General features: G+C 42.2%; 1 protein-coding gene across 1 annotated transcript; it reads left to right on the forward strand.

The window, feature by feature from the left end:
- Window positions 1–14,949: 14,949 nt before the first annotated feature.
- On the forward strand, window positions 14,950–20,615 carry LOC119328128 (conserved oligomeric Golgi complex subunit 7-like). The gene is made up of 10 exons (XM_037601154.1): window positions 14,950–15,408; window positions 16,505–16,594; window positions 16,708–16,827; window positions 16,909–17,010; window positions 17,105–17,352; window positions 17,534–17,679; window positions 17,797–17,995; window positions 18,161–18,827; window positions 19,457–19,789; window positions 20,127–20,615. The coding sequence occupies exons 1-10, from the start codon at window positions 15,121–15,123 to the stop codon at window positions 20,403–20,405; spliced, it is 2,472 nt and encodes an 823-aa protein (XP_037457051.1). The 5' UTR covers window positions 14,950–15,120; the 3' UTR covers window positions 20,406–20,615.
- Window positions 20,616–21,408: the final 793 nt, after the last annotated feature.

A 21,408-nucleotide genomic window follows, 5' to 3' on the forward strand; every position in this document is an offset into this window, starting at 1 on the left:
AAAGGACTAAAGGGGGGAGGCTGGCCGGCCACATAGGGCGCGCCAGGGAGTAGGATTCCCCCCCCCCCCCAATCCTAGTTGGAATAGGACTCGCGGAGGGGGGGGGAAGAGAGAGAGGGGCCGGCCCCCTCTCCTTGTCCTATTCGGACCAAGGGAGGGGAGGGGCGCGCGGCCCATGAGGGGCTGCCTCTTCTCTTTTCCACTAAGGCCCATCATGGCCCATATAGCTCCCGGGGGGTTCCGGTAACCTCTCGGTACTCCGGTAAAATCCCGATTTCACCCGGAACACTTCCGATATCCAAACGTAGGCTTCCAATATATCAATCTTTATGTCTCGACCATTTCGAGACTCCTCGTCATGTCCGTGATCACATTCGGGACTCCGAACAACCTTCGGTACATCAAAATGCATAAACTCATAATATAACTGTCATCGTAACCTTAAGCGTGCGGACCCTACGGGTTCGAGAACAATGTAGACATGACCGAGACATGTCTCCGGTCAATAACCAATAGCGGGACCTAGATGCCCATATTGGCTCCTACATATTCTACGAAGATCTTTATCGGTCAGACCGCATAACAACATACGTCGTTCCCTTTGTCATCGGTATGTTACTTGCCCGAGATTCGATCGTCGGTATTCCAATACCTAGTTCAATCTCGTTGCCGGCAAGTCTCTTTACTCGTTCTGTAATACATCATCCCGCAACTAACTCATTAGTTGCAATGCTTGCAAGGCTTAAGTGATGTGCATTACCGAGAGGGCCCAGAGATACCTCTCCGACAATTGGAGTGACAAAACCTAATCTCGAAATATGCCAACCCAACATGTACCTTTGGAGACACCTGTAGTACTCCTTTATAATCACCCAGTTACGTTGTGACATTTGGTAGCACCCAAAGTGGTCCTCCGGTAAACGGGAGTTGCATAATCTCATAGTTATAGGAACATGTATAAGTCATGGAGAAAGCAATAGCAACATACTAAACGATTGGGTGCTAAGCTAATGGAATGGGTCATGTCAATCACATCATTCTCCTAATCAAATAACAACTCTTTTGTTTATGGTTAGGAAACATAACCATCTTCGATTAACGAGCTAGTCAAGTAGAGGCATACTAGTGACACTTTGTTTGTCTATGTATTCACACAAGTATTATGTTTCCGGTTAATACAATTCTAGCATGAATAATAAACATTTATCATGATATAAGGAAATAAATAATAACTTTATTATTGCCTCTAGGGCATATTTCCTTCAGTCTCCCACTTGCACTAGAGTCAATAATCTAGTTCACATCGCCATGTGATTTAACAGTGATAGTTCACATCACCATGTGATTAACACCCATAGTTCACATCGATATGTGATCAACACCCAAGGGGTTTACTAGAGTCAGTAATCTAGTTCACATCGCTATGTGATTAACACCCAAAGAGTACTAAGGTGTGATCATGTTTTGCTTGTGAGAGAATCTTAGTCAACGGATCTGCCACATTCAGATCCGCATGTATTTTGCAAATTTCTATGTCAACAATGCTCTGCTTGGAGCTACTCTAGCTAATTGCTCCCACTTTCAATATGTATCTAGACCGAGACTTAGAGTCTTCTAGATCAGTGTCAAAAACTTGCATCGACGTAACCCTTTACGACGAACCTTTTTTGTCACGTCCATAATCGAGAAACATATCCTTATTTCACTAAGGATAATTCTGACCGTTGTCCAGTGATCTACTCCTAGATCACTATTGTACTCCCTTGCCAAATCAGTGCAGGGTATACAATAGATCTGGTACACAGCATGACATACTTTATAGAACCTATGGCCAAGGCATAGGGAATGACTTTCATTCTCTTTCTATCTTCTACCGTGGTCGGGCTTTGAGTCTTACTCAACTTCACACCTTGTAATACAGGCAAGAACTCTTTCTTTGACTGCTCTATTTTGAATTACTTCAAAATCTTGTCAAGGTATGTACTCATTGGAAAAACTTATCAAGCGTCTTGATCTATCTCTATAGATCTTGATGCTCAATATGTAAGCAGCTTTACCGAGGTCTTTCTTTAAAAAACTCCTTTCAAATATTCCTTTATGCTTTCCAGAAAATTATACATTATTTCTGATCAACAATATGTTGTTCACATATACTTATCAGAAATGTTGTAGTGCTCCTACTCACTTTCTTGTAAATACAGGCTTCACCGCAAGTCTGTATAAAACTATATGTTTTGATCAACTTATCAAAGCGTATATTCCAACTCCGAGATTCTTGCACCAGTCCATAGATGGATCGCTGGAGCTTGCATATTTAGTTAACACCTTTAGGATCGATAAAACCTTCTAGTTGCATTGTATACAACTCTTCTTTAGTAAATCCATTAAGGAATGTAGTTTTGTTTATCCATTTGCCAGATTTCATAAAATGCGGCAATTGCTAACATGATTTGGACAGACTTAAGCATAGATACGAGTGAGAAAATCTCATCGTAGTCAACACCTTGAACTTGTCGAAAACCTTTTGCGACAATTCTAGCTTTGTAGATAGTAACACTACTATCAGCGTCCGTCTTCCTCTTGAAGATCCATTTATTTTCTATGGATTGCCGATCATCGGGCAAATCCATCAAAGTCCATACTTTGTTCTCATACATGGATCATTTCTCAGATTTCATGTCCTTAAACCATTTTGCGGAATCCGGGCTCATCATCGCTTCCTCATAGTTCGCAAGTTCGTCATGGTCTAGTAACATGACTTCCAGAACAGGATTACCGTACCACTCTGGTGCGGATCTCACTCTGGTTTACCTACGAGATTTGGTAGTAACTTGATCTGAAGTTACATGATCATCATCATTAGCTTCCTCACTAATTGGTGTAGTAGTCACAGGAACAGATTTCTGTGATGAACTACTTTCCAATAAGGGAGCAGGTACAGTTACCTCATCAAGTTCTACTTTCCTCCCACTCACTTCTTTCAAGAGAAACTCCTTCTCTAGAAAAACTCCGAATTTAGCAAAAAAAAGTCTTGCCTTCGGATCTATGATAGAAGGTGTATCCAATAGTTTTCTTTGGATATCCTATGAAGACACATTTCTCCGATTTGGGTTTGAGCTTATCAGGTTGAAACTTTTTCACATAAGCATTGCAACCTCAAACTTTAATAAACAACAGCTTAGGTTTCTTGCCAAACCATAGTTCATACGGTGTCGTCTCAACGGATTTAGATGGTGCCCTATTTAACGTGAATGCAGCTGTCTCTAATGCATAACCCCAAAACAATAGTGGTAGATCGGTAAGAGACATCATAGATCGCACCATATCTAATAAAGTACGGTTATGACGTTCGGACACACCATTACATTGTGGTGTTCCAGGTGGCGTGAGTAGTGAAACTATTTCACATTGTTTTTAACTGAAAGCCAAACTCGTAACTCAAATACTCTTCTCTACGATCAGATCGTAGAAACTTTATTTTCTTGTTATGATGATTTTTCACTTCACTCTGAAATTCTTTGAACTTTTCAAATGTTTCAGACTTATGTTTCATCAAGTAGATATACTCATATCTGCTCAAATCATCTGTGAAGATCATACAATAATGATACCTGTCGCGAGCCTCAATATTCATCGGACCACATACATCAGTATGTATGATTTCCATCAAATCTGTTGCTCGCTCCATTGTTCCAAAGAACGGAGTCTTAGTCATCTTGCCCATGAGGCATGGTTCGCAAGCATCAACTGATTCATAATCAAGTGATTCCAAAAGCCCATCAGCATGGAGTTTCTTCATGCGCTTTACACCAATATGACCTAAACGGCAGTGCCACAAATAAGTTGCACTATCATTATTAACTTTGCATCTTTTGGTTTCAATATTATGATTATGTGTATCACTACGATCGAGATCCAACGAACTATTTTCATTGGGTGTGTAACCATATAAGGTTTTATTCATGTAAATAGAACAACAATTTATTCTCTTACTTAAATGAATAACCGTATTACAATAAACATGATCAAATCATATTCATGTTGAACGCAAACACCAAATAACACTTATTTAGGTTCAACACTAATCCCGAAATTATAGGGAGTGTGCGATGATGATCATATCAATCTTGGAACCACTTCCAACACACATCGTCACTTCACCCTTAACTAGTCTCTGTTTATTCTGCAACTCCCGTTTCAAGTTACTAATCTTAGCAACTGAACTAGTATCAAATACTGAGGGGTTGCTATAAACACTAGTAAAGTACACATCAATAAGATGTATATCAAATATACTTATGTTCACTTTGCCATCCTTCTTATCCGCCAATCACTTGGGATAGTTCCGCTTCTAGTGACCAGTCCCTTTGCAGTAGAAGCACTTAGTCTCAGGCTTAGGACCAGACTTGGGCTTCTTCACTTGAGCAGCAACTTGATTGCTGTTCTTCTTGAAGTTCCCCTTCTTCCCTTTGCCCTTTTCTTGAAACTAGTGGTCTTGTTAACCATCAACACTTGATGTTTTTCTTGATTTCTACCTTCGTCGATTTCAGCATCACGAAGAGCTTGGGAATTATTTTTGTCATCCCTTGCATATTATAGTTCATCATGAAGTTCTACTAACTTGGTGATGGTGACTAGAGAATTTTGTCAATCACTATCTTATCTGGAAGATTAACTCCCAATTGATTCAAGCGATTGTAGTACTCAGACAATCTGGGCATATGCTCACTAGTTGAGCGATTCTCCTCCATCTTTTAGCTATAGAACTTGTTGGAGACTTCATATCTCTGAACTCAGGTATTTGCTTGAAATATTAACTTCAACTCCTGGAACATCTCATATGCTCCATGACGTTCAAAACGTCTTTGAAGTCCCGATTCTAAGCCATTAAGCATGGTGCACTAAACTATCAAGTAGTCATCATATTGAGCTAGCCAAACGTTCATAACGTCTGCATCTGCTCCTGCAATAGGTCTGTCACCTAGCGGTGCATCAAGGACATAATTCTTCTGTGCAGCAATGAGGATAAACCTCAGATTACGGATCCAATCCGCATCATTGCTACTAACATCTTTCAACACAATTTTCTCTAGGAACATATCAAAATAAACACAGGGAAGCAACAACGCGAGCTATTGATCTACAACATAATTTGCAAAATACTACCAGTACTAAGTTCATGATAAATTTAAGTTCAATTTAATCATATTACTTAAGAACTCCCACTTAGATAGACATCCCTCTAATCCTCTAAGTGATCACGTGATCCAAATCAACTAAACCATATCCGATCATCACGTGAGATGGAGTAGTTTCATTGGTGAACATCACTATGTTGATCATATCTACTATATGATTCACGCTCGACCTTTCGGTCTCCGTGTTCCGAGGCCATATCTGTATATGCTTGGCTCGTCAAGTATAACCTGAGTATTCCGTGTGTGCAACTGTTTTGCACCCGTTGTATTTGAACGTAGAACCTATCACACCCGATCATCACGTGGTGTCTCAACACGAAGAACTTTCGCAACGGTGCATACTCAGGGAGAACACTTCTTGATAATTAGTGAGAGATCATCTTATAATGCTACCGTCAATCAAAGCAAGATAAGATGCACAAAAGATAAACATCACATGCAATCAATATAAGTGATATGATATGGCCATCATCATCTTGTGCTTGTGATCTCCATCTTCGAAGCACCGTCGTGATCACCATCGTCACGGGCGCGACACCTTGATCTCCATCGTAGCATCATTGTCGTCTCGCCAATATTATGCTTCCACGACTATCGCTACCGCTTAGTGATAAAGTAAAGCATTACAGCGCGATTGCATTGCATACAATAAAGTGACAACCATATGGCTCCTGCCAGTTGCCGATAACTCGGTTACAAAACATGATCATCTCATACAATAAAATTTAGCATCATGTCTTGACCATATCACATCACAACATGCCCTGCAAAAACAAGTTAGACGTCCTCTACTTTGTTGTTGCAAGTTTTACGTGGCTGCTACGGGCTTAAGCAAGAACCAATCTTACCTACGCATCAAAACCACAACGATAGTTTGTCAAGTTGGTGCTGTTTTAACCTTCACAAGGACCGGGCGTAGCCACACTTGGTTCAAGTAAAGTTGGAGAAACTGTCACCCGCAAGCCACCTATGTGTAAAGCACGTCGGGAGAACTGGTCTCGCGTAAGCGTACGCGTAATGTCGGCCCGGGCCGCTTCGTCCAACAATACCGCCGAACCAAAGTATGACATGCTGGTAAGCAGTATGACTTATATCGCTCACAACTCACTTGTGTTCTAATCGTGCATATAACATCAACATATAAAACCTGGCTCGGATGCCACTGTTGGGGAACGTAGTAATTTCAAAAAAAATCCTACGCACACGCAAGATCATGGTGATGCATAGCAACGAGAGGGGAGAGTGTGATCTACGTACCCTTGTAGATCGACAACGGAAGCGTTTGGTTGATGTAGTCGTACGTCTCCACGGCCCGACCGATCAAGCACCGAAACTACGGCACCTCCGAGTTCTAGCACACATTCAGCTCGATGACGATCCCCGGACTCCGATCTAGCAAAGTGTTGGGGAAGAGTTCCGTCAGCACGACGGCGTGGTGACGATCTTGATGTACTACCGTCGCAGGGCTTCGCCTAAGCACCGCTACAATATTATCGAGGACTATGGTGGAAGGGGGCACCGCACACGGCTAAGAATATGATCATGTGGATCAACTTGTGTGTTTCTGGGGTGCCCCTGCCTCCATATATAAAGGACTAAAGGGGGGAGGCTGGCCGGCCACATAGGGCGCGCAAGGAGAGTCCTACTCCCTCTGGGAGTAGGATTCCCCCCCCCCCCCAATCCTAGTTGGAATAGGACTCGCGGAGGGGGGAAAAGAGAGAGAGGGGCCGGCCCCCTCTCCTTGTCCTATTCGGACCAAGGGAGGGGAGGGGCATGCGGCCCATGAGGGGCTGCCTCTTCTCTTTTCCACTAAGGCCCATCATGGCCCATATAGCTCCCGGGGAGTTCCGGTAACCTCCTGGTACTCCGGTAAAATCCCGATTTCACCCGGAACACTTCCGATATCCAAACATAGGCTTCCAATATATCAATCTTTATGTCTCGACCATTTCGAGACTCCTCGTCATGTCCGTGATCACATCCGGGACTCCTAACAACCTTCGGTACATCAAAATGCATAAACTCATAATATAATTGTCATCGTAACCTTAAGCGTGCGGACCCTACGGGTTCGAGAACAATGTAGACATGACCGAGACATGTCTCCGGTCAATAACCAATAGCGGGACCTGGATGCCCATATTGGCTCCTACATATTCTACGAAGATCTTTATCGGTCAGACCGCATAACAACATACGTCGTTCCCTTTGTCATCGGTATGTTACTTGCCCGAGATTCGATCGTCGGTATTCCAATACCTAGTTCAATCTCGTTGTCGGCAAGTCTCTTTACTCGTTCTGTAATACATCATCCCGCAACTAACTCATTAGTTGCAATGCTTGCAAGGCTTAAGTGATGTGCATTACCGAGAGGGCCCAGGGATATCTCTCCGACAATCGGAGTGACAAATCCTAATCTCGAAATACGCTAAGCCAACAAGTACCTTTGGAGACACCTGTAGAGCACCTTTATAATCACCCAGTTACATTGTGACGTTTGGTAGCACACAAAGTGTTCCTCCGGTAGACGGGAGTTGCATAATCTCATAGTCATAGGAACATGTATAAGTCATGAAGAAGGCAATAGCAACAAACTAAACGATCAAGTGCTAAGCTAACGGAATGGGTCAAGTCAATCACATCATTCTCCTAATGACAACCCATGTCAATGGTTAGGAAACTTAACCATCTTTGATCAACGAGCTAGTCAAGTAGAGGCATACTAGTGACACTCTGTTTGTCTATGTATTCACACATGTATTATGTTTCCGGCTAATACAATTCTGGCATGAATAATAAACATTTATCATGATATAAGGAAATAAATAATAACTTTATTATTGCCTCTAGGGCATATTTCCTTCAAAACATGCCTTGTTGCGGGCTGAACCGGGCAGGGCTTGCACGCTAATCCGCCTCGATGATGTCGGTGCAGGTGTGCGGCTCAGGGCCTGGTTCGCCGATTTTGCCGATGAAGACGTGAATTCCTCCAAAGGGGACCCGGAACCCATATTCGATCGAAATGGCCTCGGGACCCCACCCTGCATCGTCGATGTAAAGCTTGCCGCGACGACTCTTCGTCATCCGGCCCACAGCGTATCCCGTGAGTCCTTCAAAGCTGCCCTTCAAGAACTCGAAACCATCATGCGATAGCCCCACGGTAGGCGCCAACTGTCGTGGGTTTGTCATAGCAGATGTCCTCGTGAAAGGACTTAGTCGTGGAGCCATCGCTACGGGTTAGCTTAAAGGGGTTAAATCGGACAAGGGACACGAGGGATTTTATACTGGTTCGGCCCCTTCAATGAAGGTAAAAGCCTACGTCTAGTTGTGATTAGTATTGCTAGGGTTTCGATGACCAGGGAGCGAATCCGCTTTGCCTGGCTCTCGAGTTGTTGTCTGTTGTCCCTAAACAGTGGTCGGGTCGTCCCTTTATATACATAGGTTGACGCCCGCCGGTTTACAGAGTCCCGAGGCCGGATCATAAACGTGTCCGGCTCGGTCTCTATTCCTCTAACTTACAATACAAGTTACATGACAGAGTCGGTTTACATCTACAGGCCTTAACCCGCCTTTGGGCCTTGGGCCTTCGTAAAGCGCCACCATCCTCACGTCTTCATGGGCTTCTATCTTCATGGAGCTAACCCGGCCACTCCTAGCTGGTTTACCTCCAGTAATCATATCCCCAACAAGCAAGGTATTTAGTAGCAAAGTAATATGATAGTAGTGGCAACGGTAGCAAAAGTAATATTTTTGGTTTTGTAGTGATTGTAACAGTAGCACGAAAAAGTAAATAAGCGAAGAATAATATATGAAAAGCTTGTAGGCATTGGATCGGTGATGGAGAATTATGTCGGATGCGATCGATCATGCAACAGTTATAACATAGGGTGACACATAACTAGCTCCAGTTCATCAATGTAATGTAGGCATGTATTCCGAATATAGTCATACATGCTTATGGAAAAGAACTTGCATGACATCTTTTGTCCTACCCTCCTGTGGCAGCGGGGTCCTATTGGGAACTAAGGGATATTAAGGCCTCCTTTTAATAGAGTACCGGACCAAAGCATTAACACATAGTGAATACATGAACTCCTCAAACTACGGTCATCACCGGGAGTGGTCCCGATTATTGTCACTTCGGGGTTGCCAGATCATAACACATAGTAGGTGACTATAGACTTGCAAGATAGGATCAAGAACTCACATATATTCATGAAAACATAATAGGTTCAGATCTGAAATCATGGCACTCGAGCCCTAGTGACAAGCATTAAGCATAGCAAAGTCATAGCAACATCAATCTCAGAACATAGTGGATACTAGAGATCAAACCCTAACAAAACTAACTCGATTACATGATAAATCTCATCCAACCCATCACCATCCAGCAAGCCTACGATGAAATTACTCACGCACGGCGGTGAGCATCATGGAATTGGTGATGGAGGAAGGTTGATGATGACAATGGCGACGGATTCCCCTCTCCGGAGCCCCGAACGGACTCCAGATCAGCCCTCCTGAGAGAGTTTAGGGCTTGGCGGCGGCTCCGTATTGTAAAGCGTGATAAATCCTTCTCTCTGATTTTCTCTCTCCCTGAACACGAATATATGGAGTTGGAGTTGAGGTCGGTGGAGCGTCAGGGGGGCCACGAGGCAGGGGGGCGCGCCTAGGGGGTAGGCGCGCCCCCACCCTCGTGGACAGGGTGTGGGCCCCCTGACGTGGATTCTTCTTCCAGTATTTCTTATATATTCCAAAAATAATCTCCGTTGATTTTCAGGTCATTCCAAGAACTTTTATTTCTGCACAAAAATAACACCATGGCAATTCTGCTGAAAACAGCGTTAGTCCGGGTTAGTTCCATTCAAATCATGCAAGTTAGAGTCCAAAATAAGGGCAAAAGTGTTTGGAAAAGTAGATACGACGGAGACGTATCACATAACACTAACACCGGCTCCAAGATCACATAAAGCAGTTTTAACATAATTTCTTTTAATGGAGCATGGTATAGTTGGTACTCCTGGATCTCCAAGTTTCTTTGGTATTCCACCCTTAAAAGTATAATTAGCAAGCATGATGGAAATTACAGCTTCCGGTATCTTTCTCTTATTAGTAACATATCTTTCATGTACTTAGCATAAGGATTCATTTTAAGCATATCGGTCAAACACATACGCAAAAAGATAGGTCTAATCATTTCAGCAAAGCGCTCAAAATCCTCATCATCCTTTTTCTTGGATGGTTTAGGAGGAAAAGGCATGGGTTTTTGAACCCATGGTTCTCTTTCTTTACCGTGCTTCCTAGCAACAAAGTCTCTCTTATCATAACGTTGATTCTTTGATTGTGGGTTATCAAGATCAACAACAAGTTCAATCTCTACATCATTATCATTGCTAGGTTGAGCATCAACATGAACATCATCATTAACATTATCACTAGGTTCATGTTCATTAGCAGATTGTGTTTCAGCATCAAAGATAGAAATATCATTAGGATTCTCAGGTGTGTCTACAGCAGGTTCACTAGAAGCATGCAAAGTCCTATCATTTTTCTTTTTCTTCCTCTTAGAAGGACTAGGTGCATCAACGTTATTTCTCTGGGAATCTTGCTCAATTCTCTTAGGATGGCCCTCGGGATACAAAGGTTCCTGAGTCATTTTACCACCTCTAGTCATAACTCTAACAGCATTATCATTTTTCTTATTATTTAATTCATTGAGCAAATCATTCTGAGCTTTAAGCACTTGTTCTACTTGAGTGGTAACCATAGAAGCATGTTTACTAATAATTTTAAGTTCACCTTTAACACTAGCCATATAATCACTCAAGTGTTCAATCATATAAGAATTATGTTTCAATTATCTACCAACATAAGCATTGAAGTTTTCTTGTTTAACAATAAAATTATCAAACTCATATAAGCATTGGCTAGCAGACTTATTACGAGGAATATCACCTTCATCAAATCTATAGAGAGAATTTACCTTTACTACCTGTGTCGGGTTATCAAGACCATGTATTTCTTCAATAGGTGGTAAATTCTTAACATCTTCAGCTTTAATACCTTTTTATTTCATAGATTTCTTTGCCTCTTGCATATCTTCAGGACTGAGAAATAGAATACCCCTTTTCTTCGGAGTTGGCTTAGGAGTTGGTTCAGGAAGTGCCCAATTATTTTCATTAGTCAACATATTATTCAATCGTAATTCAGCTTAATCAACAGGTTTTTCCCTGAAAACACAACCAGCACAACTATCCAGGTAATCTCTGGAAGCATCAGTTAGTCCATTATAAAAGATATCCAGTATTTCATTTTTCTTGAGAGTTTGATCAGGAAAAGCATTAAGTAATTGGAGAAGCGCCCCCCAAGCTTGTGGGAGACTCTCTTCTTTAATTTGCACAAAATTATATATTTCCCCTAAAGTAGCCTGTTTCTTATGAGCGGGGAAATATTTAGCAGAGAAATAGTAAATCATATCCTGGGGACTACGCACACAACCAGGATCAAGAGAATTAAACCATATCTTAGCATCACCCTTTAATGAGAACAGAAATAATTTAAGGATATAATAATAGCGAGTTTTCTCATCATTAGTGAACGGGGTAGCTATATCATTTAATTTAGTAAGATGTGCCACAACAATTTCAGATTCATAGCCATAGAAAGGATTAGATTCAACCAAAGTAATTATATCAGGATCAACTGAGAAATCATAATCCTTATCAGTAATAAAGATAGGTGAAGTAGCATAAGCAGGATCATATTTCATTCTAGCATTCAGAGATTTTTCTTTCAGCTTAGCTAATAGTTTCTTAAGATCACTTCTATCATTGCAGGCAAGAAAGTCTCTAGCAGTTTCTTCATCCATAACATAACCCTCAGGCACAACAGGAAATTCATATCTAGGGGAGAATCTTCATCATCACTTTCATCAATACTATCAGTTTCAATAATTTCATTCTCTCTAGCCCTAGCAAGTTGTTCATCAAGAAATTCACCAAGTGGCACAGTAGTATCAAGCATAGAAGTAGTTTCATCATAAGTATCATGCATAGCAGAAGTGGCATCATCAATAACATGCGACATATCAGAATTAATAGCAGAAGCAGGTTTAGGCGTCGCAAGTTTACTCAAAACAGAAGGTGAATCAAGTGCAGAGCTAGATGGCAGTTCCTTACCTCCCCTCGTAGTTGAGTGAAAATCTTAGTTCTTTCGTCTTTCAAGTTCCTCATAGTGACCAACAGATATAAATCCCAAGTGACTCAAAGAATAGAGCTATGCTCCTTGGCAACGGTGCCAAAAAATGGTCTTAATAACCCACAAGTATAGGAGATCGCAATAGTTTTCGAGGGTAGAGTATTCAACCCAAATTTATTGATTCGACACAAGGGGAGCCAAAGAATATTCTCAAGTATTAGCAGCTGAGTTGTCAATTCAACCACACCTGGAAACTTAATATCTACAACAAAGTATTTAGTAGCAAAGTAATATGATAGTAGTGGTAACGGTAGCAAAAGTATTTTTTTTGGTTTTATAGTGATTGTAACAGTAGCAGCGGAAAAGTAAATAAGCGAAGAACAATATATAAAAAGCTCGTAGGCGATGGATCGGTGATGGAGAATTATGTCGGATGCGATTATTCATGCAATAGTTATAACATAGGGTGACAGAGAACTAGCTCCAGTTTATCAATGTAATGTAGGCATGTATTCCGAATATAGTCATACGTGCTTATGGAAAAGAACTTGCATGACATATTTTGTCCTACCCTCCTGTGGCAGCGGGGTCCTATTGGGAACTAAGGAATATTAAGGCCTCCTTTTAATAGAGTACCGGACCAAAGCATTAACACATAGTGAATACATGAACTTCTCAAACTACGGTCATCACGGGGAGTGGTCCCGATTATTGTCACTTCGGGGTTGCCGGATCATAACACATAGTAGGTGACTATAGACTTGCAAGATAGGATCAAGAACTCACATATATTCATGAAAACATAATAGGTTCAGATTTCTGTTTTCTCCATTCGACTACTTTGTCTTGATCTCACCAGTGTTCCCGGGTTGATTCTTGATGGTAGTGTTTCCCATGGTGCTTGTTGCCTCTGTGTTGGCGGTGTCTCCGGTTTTATACTGGCTATCGCTCCTGGATGTCATGTTCCAGCTGGAAGAGGGGCGTCCCTCTCGGGAGGTCGACGATGGGTTTTATCTTGATTCTTTGACAAAGTATTTTATTTACTATACTAACTAAAATACATATGTGATAAGACAATTCGAACAAAATATTGGATCTGGAGCATAAGAGAATAAATATAATTTATAATAAACATCTATACTTCCATATAACTTAATTCTTTTTATCATGTTATAGTTTAACAAGTGTACTTTAACTAGTTAGCATCATTTTTTGCGGGGAACTAGTTAGCATAGTTAACCATGTTACATTTGTTGATAAATATTACTATATTAGGTATACCATTTTCCTTATACAATTAATTTTTAAATGTCACAAAATTATTTGCATTGTTCTAAATTAAAATCTATTTTGTGATCAAAAAATCTCCTCCAATTTTTTTTGACAATTCAATAAACTATAGAGTGTGACTGTTTGTGAGAGAGGGGAGTATGTGTGTCTATCTATATTTTAATATTTTAAAATCATGATAGAGATGTCTACGATCAATCAAAAATCTTAGTAAAATTTCCTAGTGTATGATTATGTAATCATATCTATGGAAACTTCTAGAATATAAGTTGAACCATTGGCATTCACTCTTGACTAGTATTTTTGTGTTTTTTGCACGTTCTAGTGAGTTCATCAATAAGCTACATCATGTGCATGTTATACTTTGTATCAAAATAACATCACTTATGTTAACATCAGCGGTCATGAAAACTTCATGTATTCCACTACTTATGTATACATACACTTTGATTATTTTCAAATACTCATTTGCAATATGTTTAGTACCATCGTGTGTATACAAGTGCTCTGGTGAGTCTCTAAAATAATAAGTCTCTCGTGAAAAAAACTAGAAATCTACTTAAGTAAGATTTATTACAACCTACATGATGTCCATCGGAGAGACACTGGCATCATAATGTGGCAGTTGATATATGCTATTAGATCATAGTGTGGACTAAAACTTATGCTAAAACATCCATTTTTTTGTCGTTCCGACGACCTGAGATTCAAAACCACATAATAACATTTCTTTTGGTCCTGGATTGAACAATTGAGAATATTATGTATGTAATAATCCCTTAAGAATTTTGAAAATAAAATTCGACAACAATTATAAGTGGAAATACTTTGGCTATAGTTATATCAGGATTTGCTGCGCTCGAATGTTCATCATTATGTTTCATTGTGTGTCAGCACACTTCAAACTTCATAGAGTTTTGATATGTTTTGTAGAGCTACAATATGTTTCATAGAGTTCCACCATGTTTGGGAATACAAATTCAAAAAGCTGTCGAAATGCATTCAAGACTGGCCTTGCTTCAAAGTCTTTGTCACCAGGAACGCAGATATGCAAACGGATTATAATGGTTTTTTTGGCCACGATAGTGAAGATTTTTGGTTATCCAAAAAATATCCTTTCCGGATGTGTTTCTCGCTTACCCCTGGGGAAAACGGAATAGTACATGATACCGTGACTAGTTCGCACAATACGTCTAACCTAAAGACGTTTTTCCCGTGAACTCCAACAAAGTGACTTGCCCCCGTGCCATGGTGGTCGTTGCTTCGGTGGCAACTGGCAAGTGAGGAGACGCGGAGGTGAGCAGGCAAGCCGCGCAGCAACAGCCTCCAAACTCCGAGGCGCCGTCCAATTCTCCGGCGGGCCGAGGTCGCCGCCGCGGAGGAGGAGGAAGGGCAGAGGGGAAGGCCCTCGCGGGGCGCGGCCCGGCGGAGGAAAATGGTGGTGGTGGACGCGTCGGAGTTCGGGGCGGAGGGGTTCGACCCGAAGCGGTGGATCAACGCGGCGCTGGACGCGCGGCACCCGTCCGAGCCGCTCGACCGCTTCCTCGCCGACGCCGAGGAGCGGCTCCGCGCCGCGGCCGACGACGCGGGGGCCGCGCTCGAGCGGGACAGCGCCGACGCGCTCCGCCGCGTCCCGCTCGCCTGCCGCGACGCGCTCAGGCTCCGCGACGACGCCCTCGCGCTGCGCTCCCACCTCGCCTCCGTCCTCCAGTCCCTCTCCCAGGCAGGTGCCCCCGCTCTTCCCACCGCCCCTCTGTCGTCCCCAGTCGGATCTGGATCTCGCGCGCGTTCGCGCCCGGCATGTATGTACTGTCGCGAAATCGAGACTCGTTTGGATGGGTGTTCTGCAGTAGGTTATCGGTGCAAATGTGCTAATTCTCATACTGCAATTCAGGCTGGGAGTGGTTTAGCTATGATTCAGTTTGAGCATGTATGACTCCTTCATGCTTACAGTTAGGACTCTGCTGTCGCCACCATGTTTTTAACTGGATCTGGATCTCAAATTCCGAGGCCATGTCATTTGTATCTGTGTGGTCTTTGCCTTGTACATAGCATTTTGTTTCTAAGACAATAAAATTATTATGCTACGTCCATAACATAATGTTAGATAGCACTATCCAAAATAGTACCAAATTCACAGTTTAAGCTTTGATTTGATCTATTTGGCCTTTGGACGCACTGTCTCCTTTGTTGTTATGTGGAATCTGATCCCTCAATTTTCCTGGGCTTAGTGAAACCCTGCTAGATTTTGGTACTAAGTTAGAAAAATAAGGAAGAAGAACATATTAGTTTGGGATGCTACCATGTTTTGTACTTAGATACTCCTACATCATAATTATGCACAGAAAACTCTTGAGCATACTGTATAAAGTACATAGAAACTCACAAAATTCAGAGCTGATGTCCATGTAAACTGTGTCTAAGCATGTACGTTATTGCCATAAAATACTGAGACCTATAGTTCTAGTTAATTACATGTTTAGAATCTTCTCGAAAGAGCTGCAGCAGTAACATTTTTCTCCCAGTGTGATTGAGTGTGTACTTCTGACTGCAATGTAACTGTCTAATACAATTGTATGACTACAACAGCATTTTGTATGGCTTTTTTGCGGAATACAATTGGATTTGATTCATGCTAGATTATTTGGAATTATTGTTTCCTTATTCTAATGCAATGGGAACATTGGGAAGTATATATTAGTGAAGTTAAAAGCACACATGCCACCTGCATGTATCACGAACAAATTTCGCACACATTTTCAGCTTTATTTTGTAAATGTGTCTGTTAACCAAGTACTTATGATAATTTCTCCAACCAGGCTGAGGGCTCATCTGCTGAGTCAATAACTGCGCTAGCACGAATTGATACTGTGAAACAACGCATGGAAGCTGCATACACGACATTGCAGGTATGTTTTAATAGTATCTACCATGGCACGGCACATGTCACTAGAGTACCTGCTTTACTCAAGTGGTAAGTTCTTATCTAATAATTGTGAGATTCTGTTGGCTGGAACTGCAGGATGCAGCTGGACTAGCTCAGTTGAGCCAAAGTGTTGAGGATGTGTTTTCGAGTGGCGATCTTCCAAAAGCCGCAGAAACCCTGGCAACCATGAGACATTGCTTGTCAGCAGTTGGGGAGGTACTTTACTCTCCCCTCTCTCTTTCTCACCAAGCATCTATGCAGGGCCTTTTCATTTAGCTTGTTAAATGTTGCTTTCAGGTTGCAGAGTTTGCTAATGTGAGAAAGCAGCTTGAAGTATTGGAAGAAAGGCTGGACGAAATGGTTCAGCCCCGTTTATTGGATGCCCTTTCTAACCGCAAGGTTTCTGTCTCAAAATTAGCTCATTGTTAACACTCCATGAAACATCTTTATTTATTTTATTTTGAACCTCTTCCTGTGCAATTTTGGTTGAAAGATTGATGCCGTGCAAGATCTTCGTGGTATATTGACACGTATTGGGAGGTTCAAGTCACTAGAGGTGCAATACACTAAGATTCATATCAAGCCTCTGAAGAAACTCTGGGAAGATTTTGACCTAAAGCAAAGGGCCAACAGGGCAGAGGTGGAGAAGCGTGGTGGTGAAATCACTAGTGTCTCATTCTCAAGCTGGCTGCCAAGTTTCTATGATGAGACACTACTTTACCTTGAACAAGAATGGAAGTGGTATGTCCATGTGATCCTGTTTTCTTTTATTCTGTGTTGACAAATACTTGTGGTTCTAAATTAAGTCACACACAAGGTGGCCCATGGCAGCAGTTTGTAACTAATCTTTGGGCCACATGAAAAATGTTTGCCCCACTGACTATCTATAAACTGTAGTGTTCTAAAATGCTAATACTTGCAGGTGCTTGACTGCATTCCCTGAAGAATACAGATCACTGGTCCCAAAAGTACTTGTGGAGACCATGAGTGAGTTGAATTCAAGCTTTGTCTCTCGTGTTAATGTAGCAACTGGGGATGCTGTTCCTGAAACCAGATCTGTTGCAAAAGGTATACTTCGCGTATTTGTTTGTTTATTGGCAAGTTATTGGTTATTTTTTCTTGTTTGTTGCGGAAGAGCACTTAGTTTTGTTCCTTAATTAGTTGATTTATTTTCTCTGTCTCCAGGTGTACTGGATGTTATATCAGGTGACTTGCCAAAAAGCATCAAATTGCAGAATAAACATCTTGCTGCACTAATCGAATTGCACAACATGACTGGCACTTTTGCTCGGAACATTCAGCACTTATTTTCAGAATCAGATCTTGGAGTTGTGCTGAATACATTGAAAGCTATTTATTCCCCATATGAAACCTTTAAGATGAGGTAAGCATTTAAAGTCGTTTTATCTGATAAAAGCAAAGGAAAGAAGATGAAAAAAACTTATGTCGCATCTTGTTACCTCCTGTATTTACAACAAGTTGTAGTTATTAATGCATAGCACTAAGCAGTTAGTTCTGTGTAGTGTATACTAAGTTTCATGTCATGTAGGTACGGGCAGATGGAGCGCGCTGTGCTTTCTGCTGCGATGGCCGGTATAGATATCCGTGGAGCCATCTCCCGTGGTTTAGGTGCACAAGGTATAGAGCTAAGTGAAACTGTCCGTAGGATGGAGGAATCCATCCCACAGATGATAGTACTTCTTGAAGCAGCTGTTGAGAGATGCATTAGTCTCACTGGTGGATCAGAGGCAGATGAACTGGTACTGGCTCTTGATGACGTCATGCTGCAATACATATCTAATCTACAAGAAACTTTGAAGTCCCTGAGGACGGTATGTGGGTTGGATAATACCACACATACTGATGCCTTGAAAAAAGATGCAGGATTAGAGAAAAAGGAAGCACCACGATTGGTGGATGTGTCTGAAGAGGAAGAATGGTCAATTGTCCAGGGTGCTTTGCAGGTTCTTACAGTTGCCGATTGCTTAACTAGCAGGACCTCAGTTTTCGAAGCTTCTTTAAGGGCTACTCTTGCCAGGATTGGAACAAACTTTTCTCTTTCCGGATTTGGTTCTAGCATGGATAAATCATCTGCTGGTACTGCTGATGACAACTCGGGAGCACCTCTGGGTGGGAGGGCAGCACTTGATATTGCAACCATTCGACTCACCAATCTACCAGACAAGTCTAAGAAACTCCTCACTGTGCTAGAACAGGTAAGTTATATGCTTCTAAAATGTCTTGCATTTAGTGTTACAACGCAGGGGTCAACTGTAAATCTGAACAATTAGCTAGTGACTGAACTTGCAAACGATGCATGTTAACCCTACTCTTATTTAAGTAGCAATCAAGTCCCGAGTTATTTGACTTTTGATCTGATGGTTCAGACCGCAGACTGCATTTTCTTATTGGGCTGAGTCAGCATGTCTATTCTCTAGAAAATGATGGACTTCTGTGTTTGGTAAAATATGTATGCTTGATCATGTTATATGCTCTTTACATGGTTGCTCAAGATTGCTGATCATGAGCGAGTCCATGTATTTACTTTGAACAGAACATATGGAGTAAAACTGTTGGGTTTGATTTGATTATAATCTCTTGCTCCACATGAAATTTAGCAGCAACTTTCTTTTGTACTCCCTCTGTTCCTAAATATATGACGTGTTGGTAGTTCAATTTAAACTACCAAAACGTCATATATTTAGAAACGGAGGAAGTATTACATTAAGTTATTAGTATTCAGCTCTGGCATAGAACCTATTCATATACTTCTTGATTCTTGCACATAGAATTTATTTGCCCTTCATCCTCTGTTCATTTAAAGAAACTTGTTTCTGTTGTACAGTCAAAAGATCCAAGGTTCCACGCTCTTCCCGTCACGTCACAAAGAGTTGCGGCCTTCTCAGACAAAGTAAACGAGCTTGTATATGATGTGCTCATTTCCAAAGTCCGGCAGCGTCTCTGTGAGATTGCCCGCCTCCCAATCTGGTCGTCCGTGGAGGAGCAGGGTGGTCTTCCTCTTCCAAGCTTCAGTGCGTACCCACAGTCATACGTGACCAGTGTCGGGGAGTATCTCCTCACTTTGCCACAGCAGTTGGAGCCTCTCGCTGAAGGCATCTCAGGCAGTGAGGCTGGCAATGATGAGGCTCAGTTCTTTGCTACAGAGTGGATATTCAAGGTAAGTGATACCACATTCGAAGTCACATAATCTGGACTTAGCATCTTCAATAAGAGTGTCCATTACCCTGTTTACTTGTAAAATATGCTGTCAACAAAATCAACCGTGCTCCAATGCTTATTTTGTTTTATGTTGCAAATTATGTAGGGAACTGTGCGTTATACATATTGAAAATATGTGCATCACAATTGAACAGAACAATACATTAAATCCCCTCAACAGTCTTGTCATATTTACATAACAACAAATAATAAAAAAGCATGAAATCAAATGCTTTGAATTCAAAACATGCCGAAAATTATAGTATGTTTTCTTGACCTTCGTTTCCATGTCTCAGGTCGCCGAGGGTGCCACCGCCCTGTTCATGGAGCAGCTGCGCGGGATCCACTACATCACGGACCGGGGCGCCCAGCAGCTCGCGGCGGACATCGAGTACCTGAACAACGTCCTCTCGGCACTGTCGATGCCGATCCCTCCATTCCTCTCCACCTTCCACGCCTGCATCTCGACCCCGAGGGACCAGGTCCGCGACCTGATAAAATCGGATGGCGGGACCCAGCTGGACCTCCCCACCGCCCATCTCGTCTCCAAGATCCGGCGCATCTCGCTAGAGTAGTGAAACGATGCTGATCGCTGTGGTATTTTTGCAAATCGAAGTTAATGTAAAGGCATGCAATGTGCTCGTGTGACCTTTGCTTTTCTTCTTTTCCAACTTTTTGGTGACGGTGAGCTTTGACCCTGTAAGTTGTTAACTGCACTGCTTTCAGATATAAGTATAGAAATACCGCACTGTATTACAGAAGAATTTAGCACTTGCAGCCTGTCAGTAAGTTGACCAAAAAAGAAACAATAGGGAAATTGTTGGTCGGCAGGTGCCAGTGTTTAACCAGAAGTCGTACATGTGTTATGGAGACATATTAGTGGGGACGCGGCCTGTTGTTGCCTAGCTTTTCGGTTTTGTGTTTTGGATTTTCGGCAATTTAGAGCCTGTTCGGCAGCCCTCGGCTCCGCAGCACAGCTCCTGGAGCGGCGAGTGTGGCACCGAACGTGTTAGCGTTACGCTTTCCTCGAGGCGGAGTGGAGCGGCCAGCAGGCCATTTTCTCGGAGCGGCCCAAGTGACGCTCCGCGCGCTTCGCATCTATGTGGAGTAGGGAGTTGAGAAGCGAGGAGCAGAGGGCTGCCGAACAGGCCCTTAGTGATGGTGTAGGGTTTGGGTTTGAACATACTGTAGGGTTTATAGGGTTTTCCGTGGCTCATATCTACAAAACTTAGGCGGTATGTCTTTTTTTTTTGAGAATCAAGAGTAACTGAGTTACTCAAGAGAGGGGTGGGCGATCCCTGATCATCATGTCTCGTAGTCTGTCTGGTATTCCATCAATGATTAGTAGATCACCCTTCTGTCTAGCCTCAGCTGCTAGTTCGTGGGCCAAAGCGTTGCATTCCCTCCCAACCGAGGAGAATCTATGGCTGGTGAACAACGCCAGTGTCTCCTTTATGTTACAGATTACTCCAAAGCACGGGGAAAGGCAGGGACCAACAGAGGTCAGGTCCTTAATTACAGATTTGCAGTCCATTTCCACTTCAACCGGGCCCTTGTACACTGCGGCTAGCGTATGCA

The sequence above is a fragment of the Triticum dicoccoides genome, chromosome 7A (genome assembly GCF_002162155.2).
Source record: "Triticum dicoccoides isolate Atlit2015 ecotype Zavitan chromosome 7A, WEW_v2.0, whole genome shotgun sequence".
NCBI classification, from domain to species: Eukaryota; Viridiplantae; Streptophyta; class Magnoliopsida; order Poales; family Poaceae; genus Triticum; species Triticum dicoccoides.

Bases quoted from the DNA above. Each gene is read 5' to 3' on its own strand.
- LOC119328128 (XM_037601154.1), top strand. From the start codon at position 15,121: ATGGTGGTGGTGGACGCGTCGGAGTTCGGGGCGGAGGGGTTCGACCCG. The intron at 15,409-16,504 runs GCAGGTGCCCCC...TTCTCCAACCAG, and splicing joins TCCTCCAGTCCCTCTCCCAG to GCTGAGGGCTCATCTGCTGA. The intron at 18,828-19,456 runs GTAAGTTATATG...TCTGTTGTACAG, and splicing joins TCCTCACTGTGCTAGAACAG to TCAAAAGATCCAAGGTTCCA.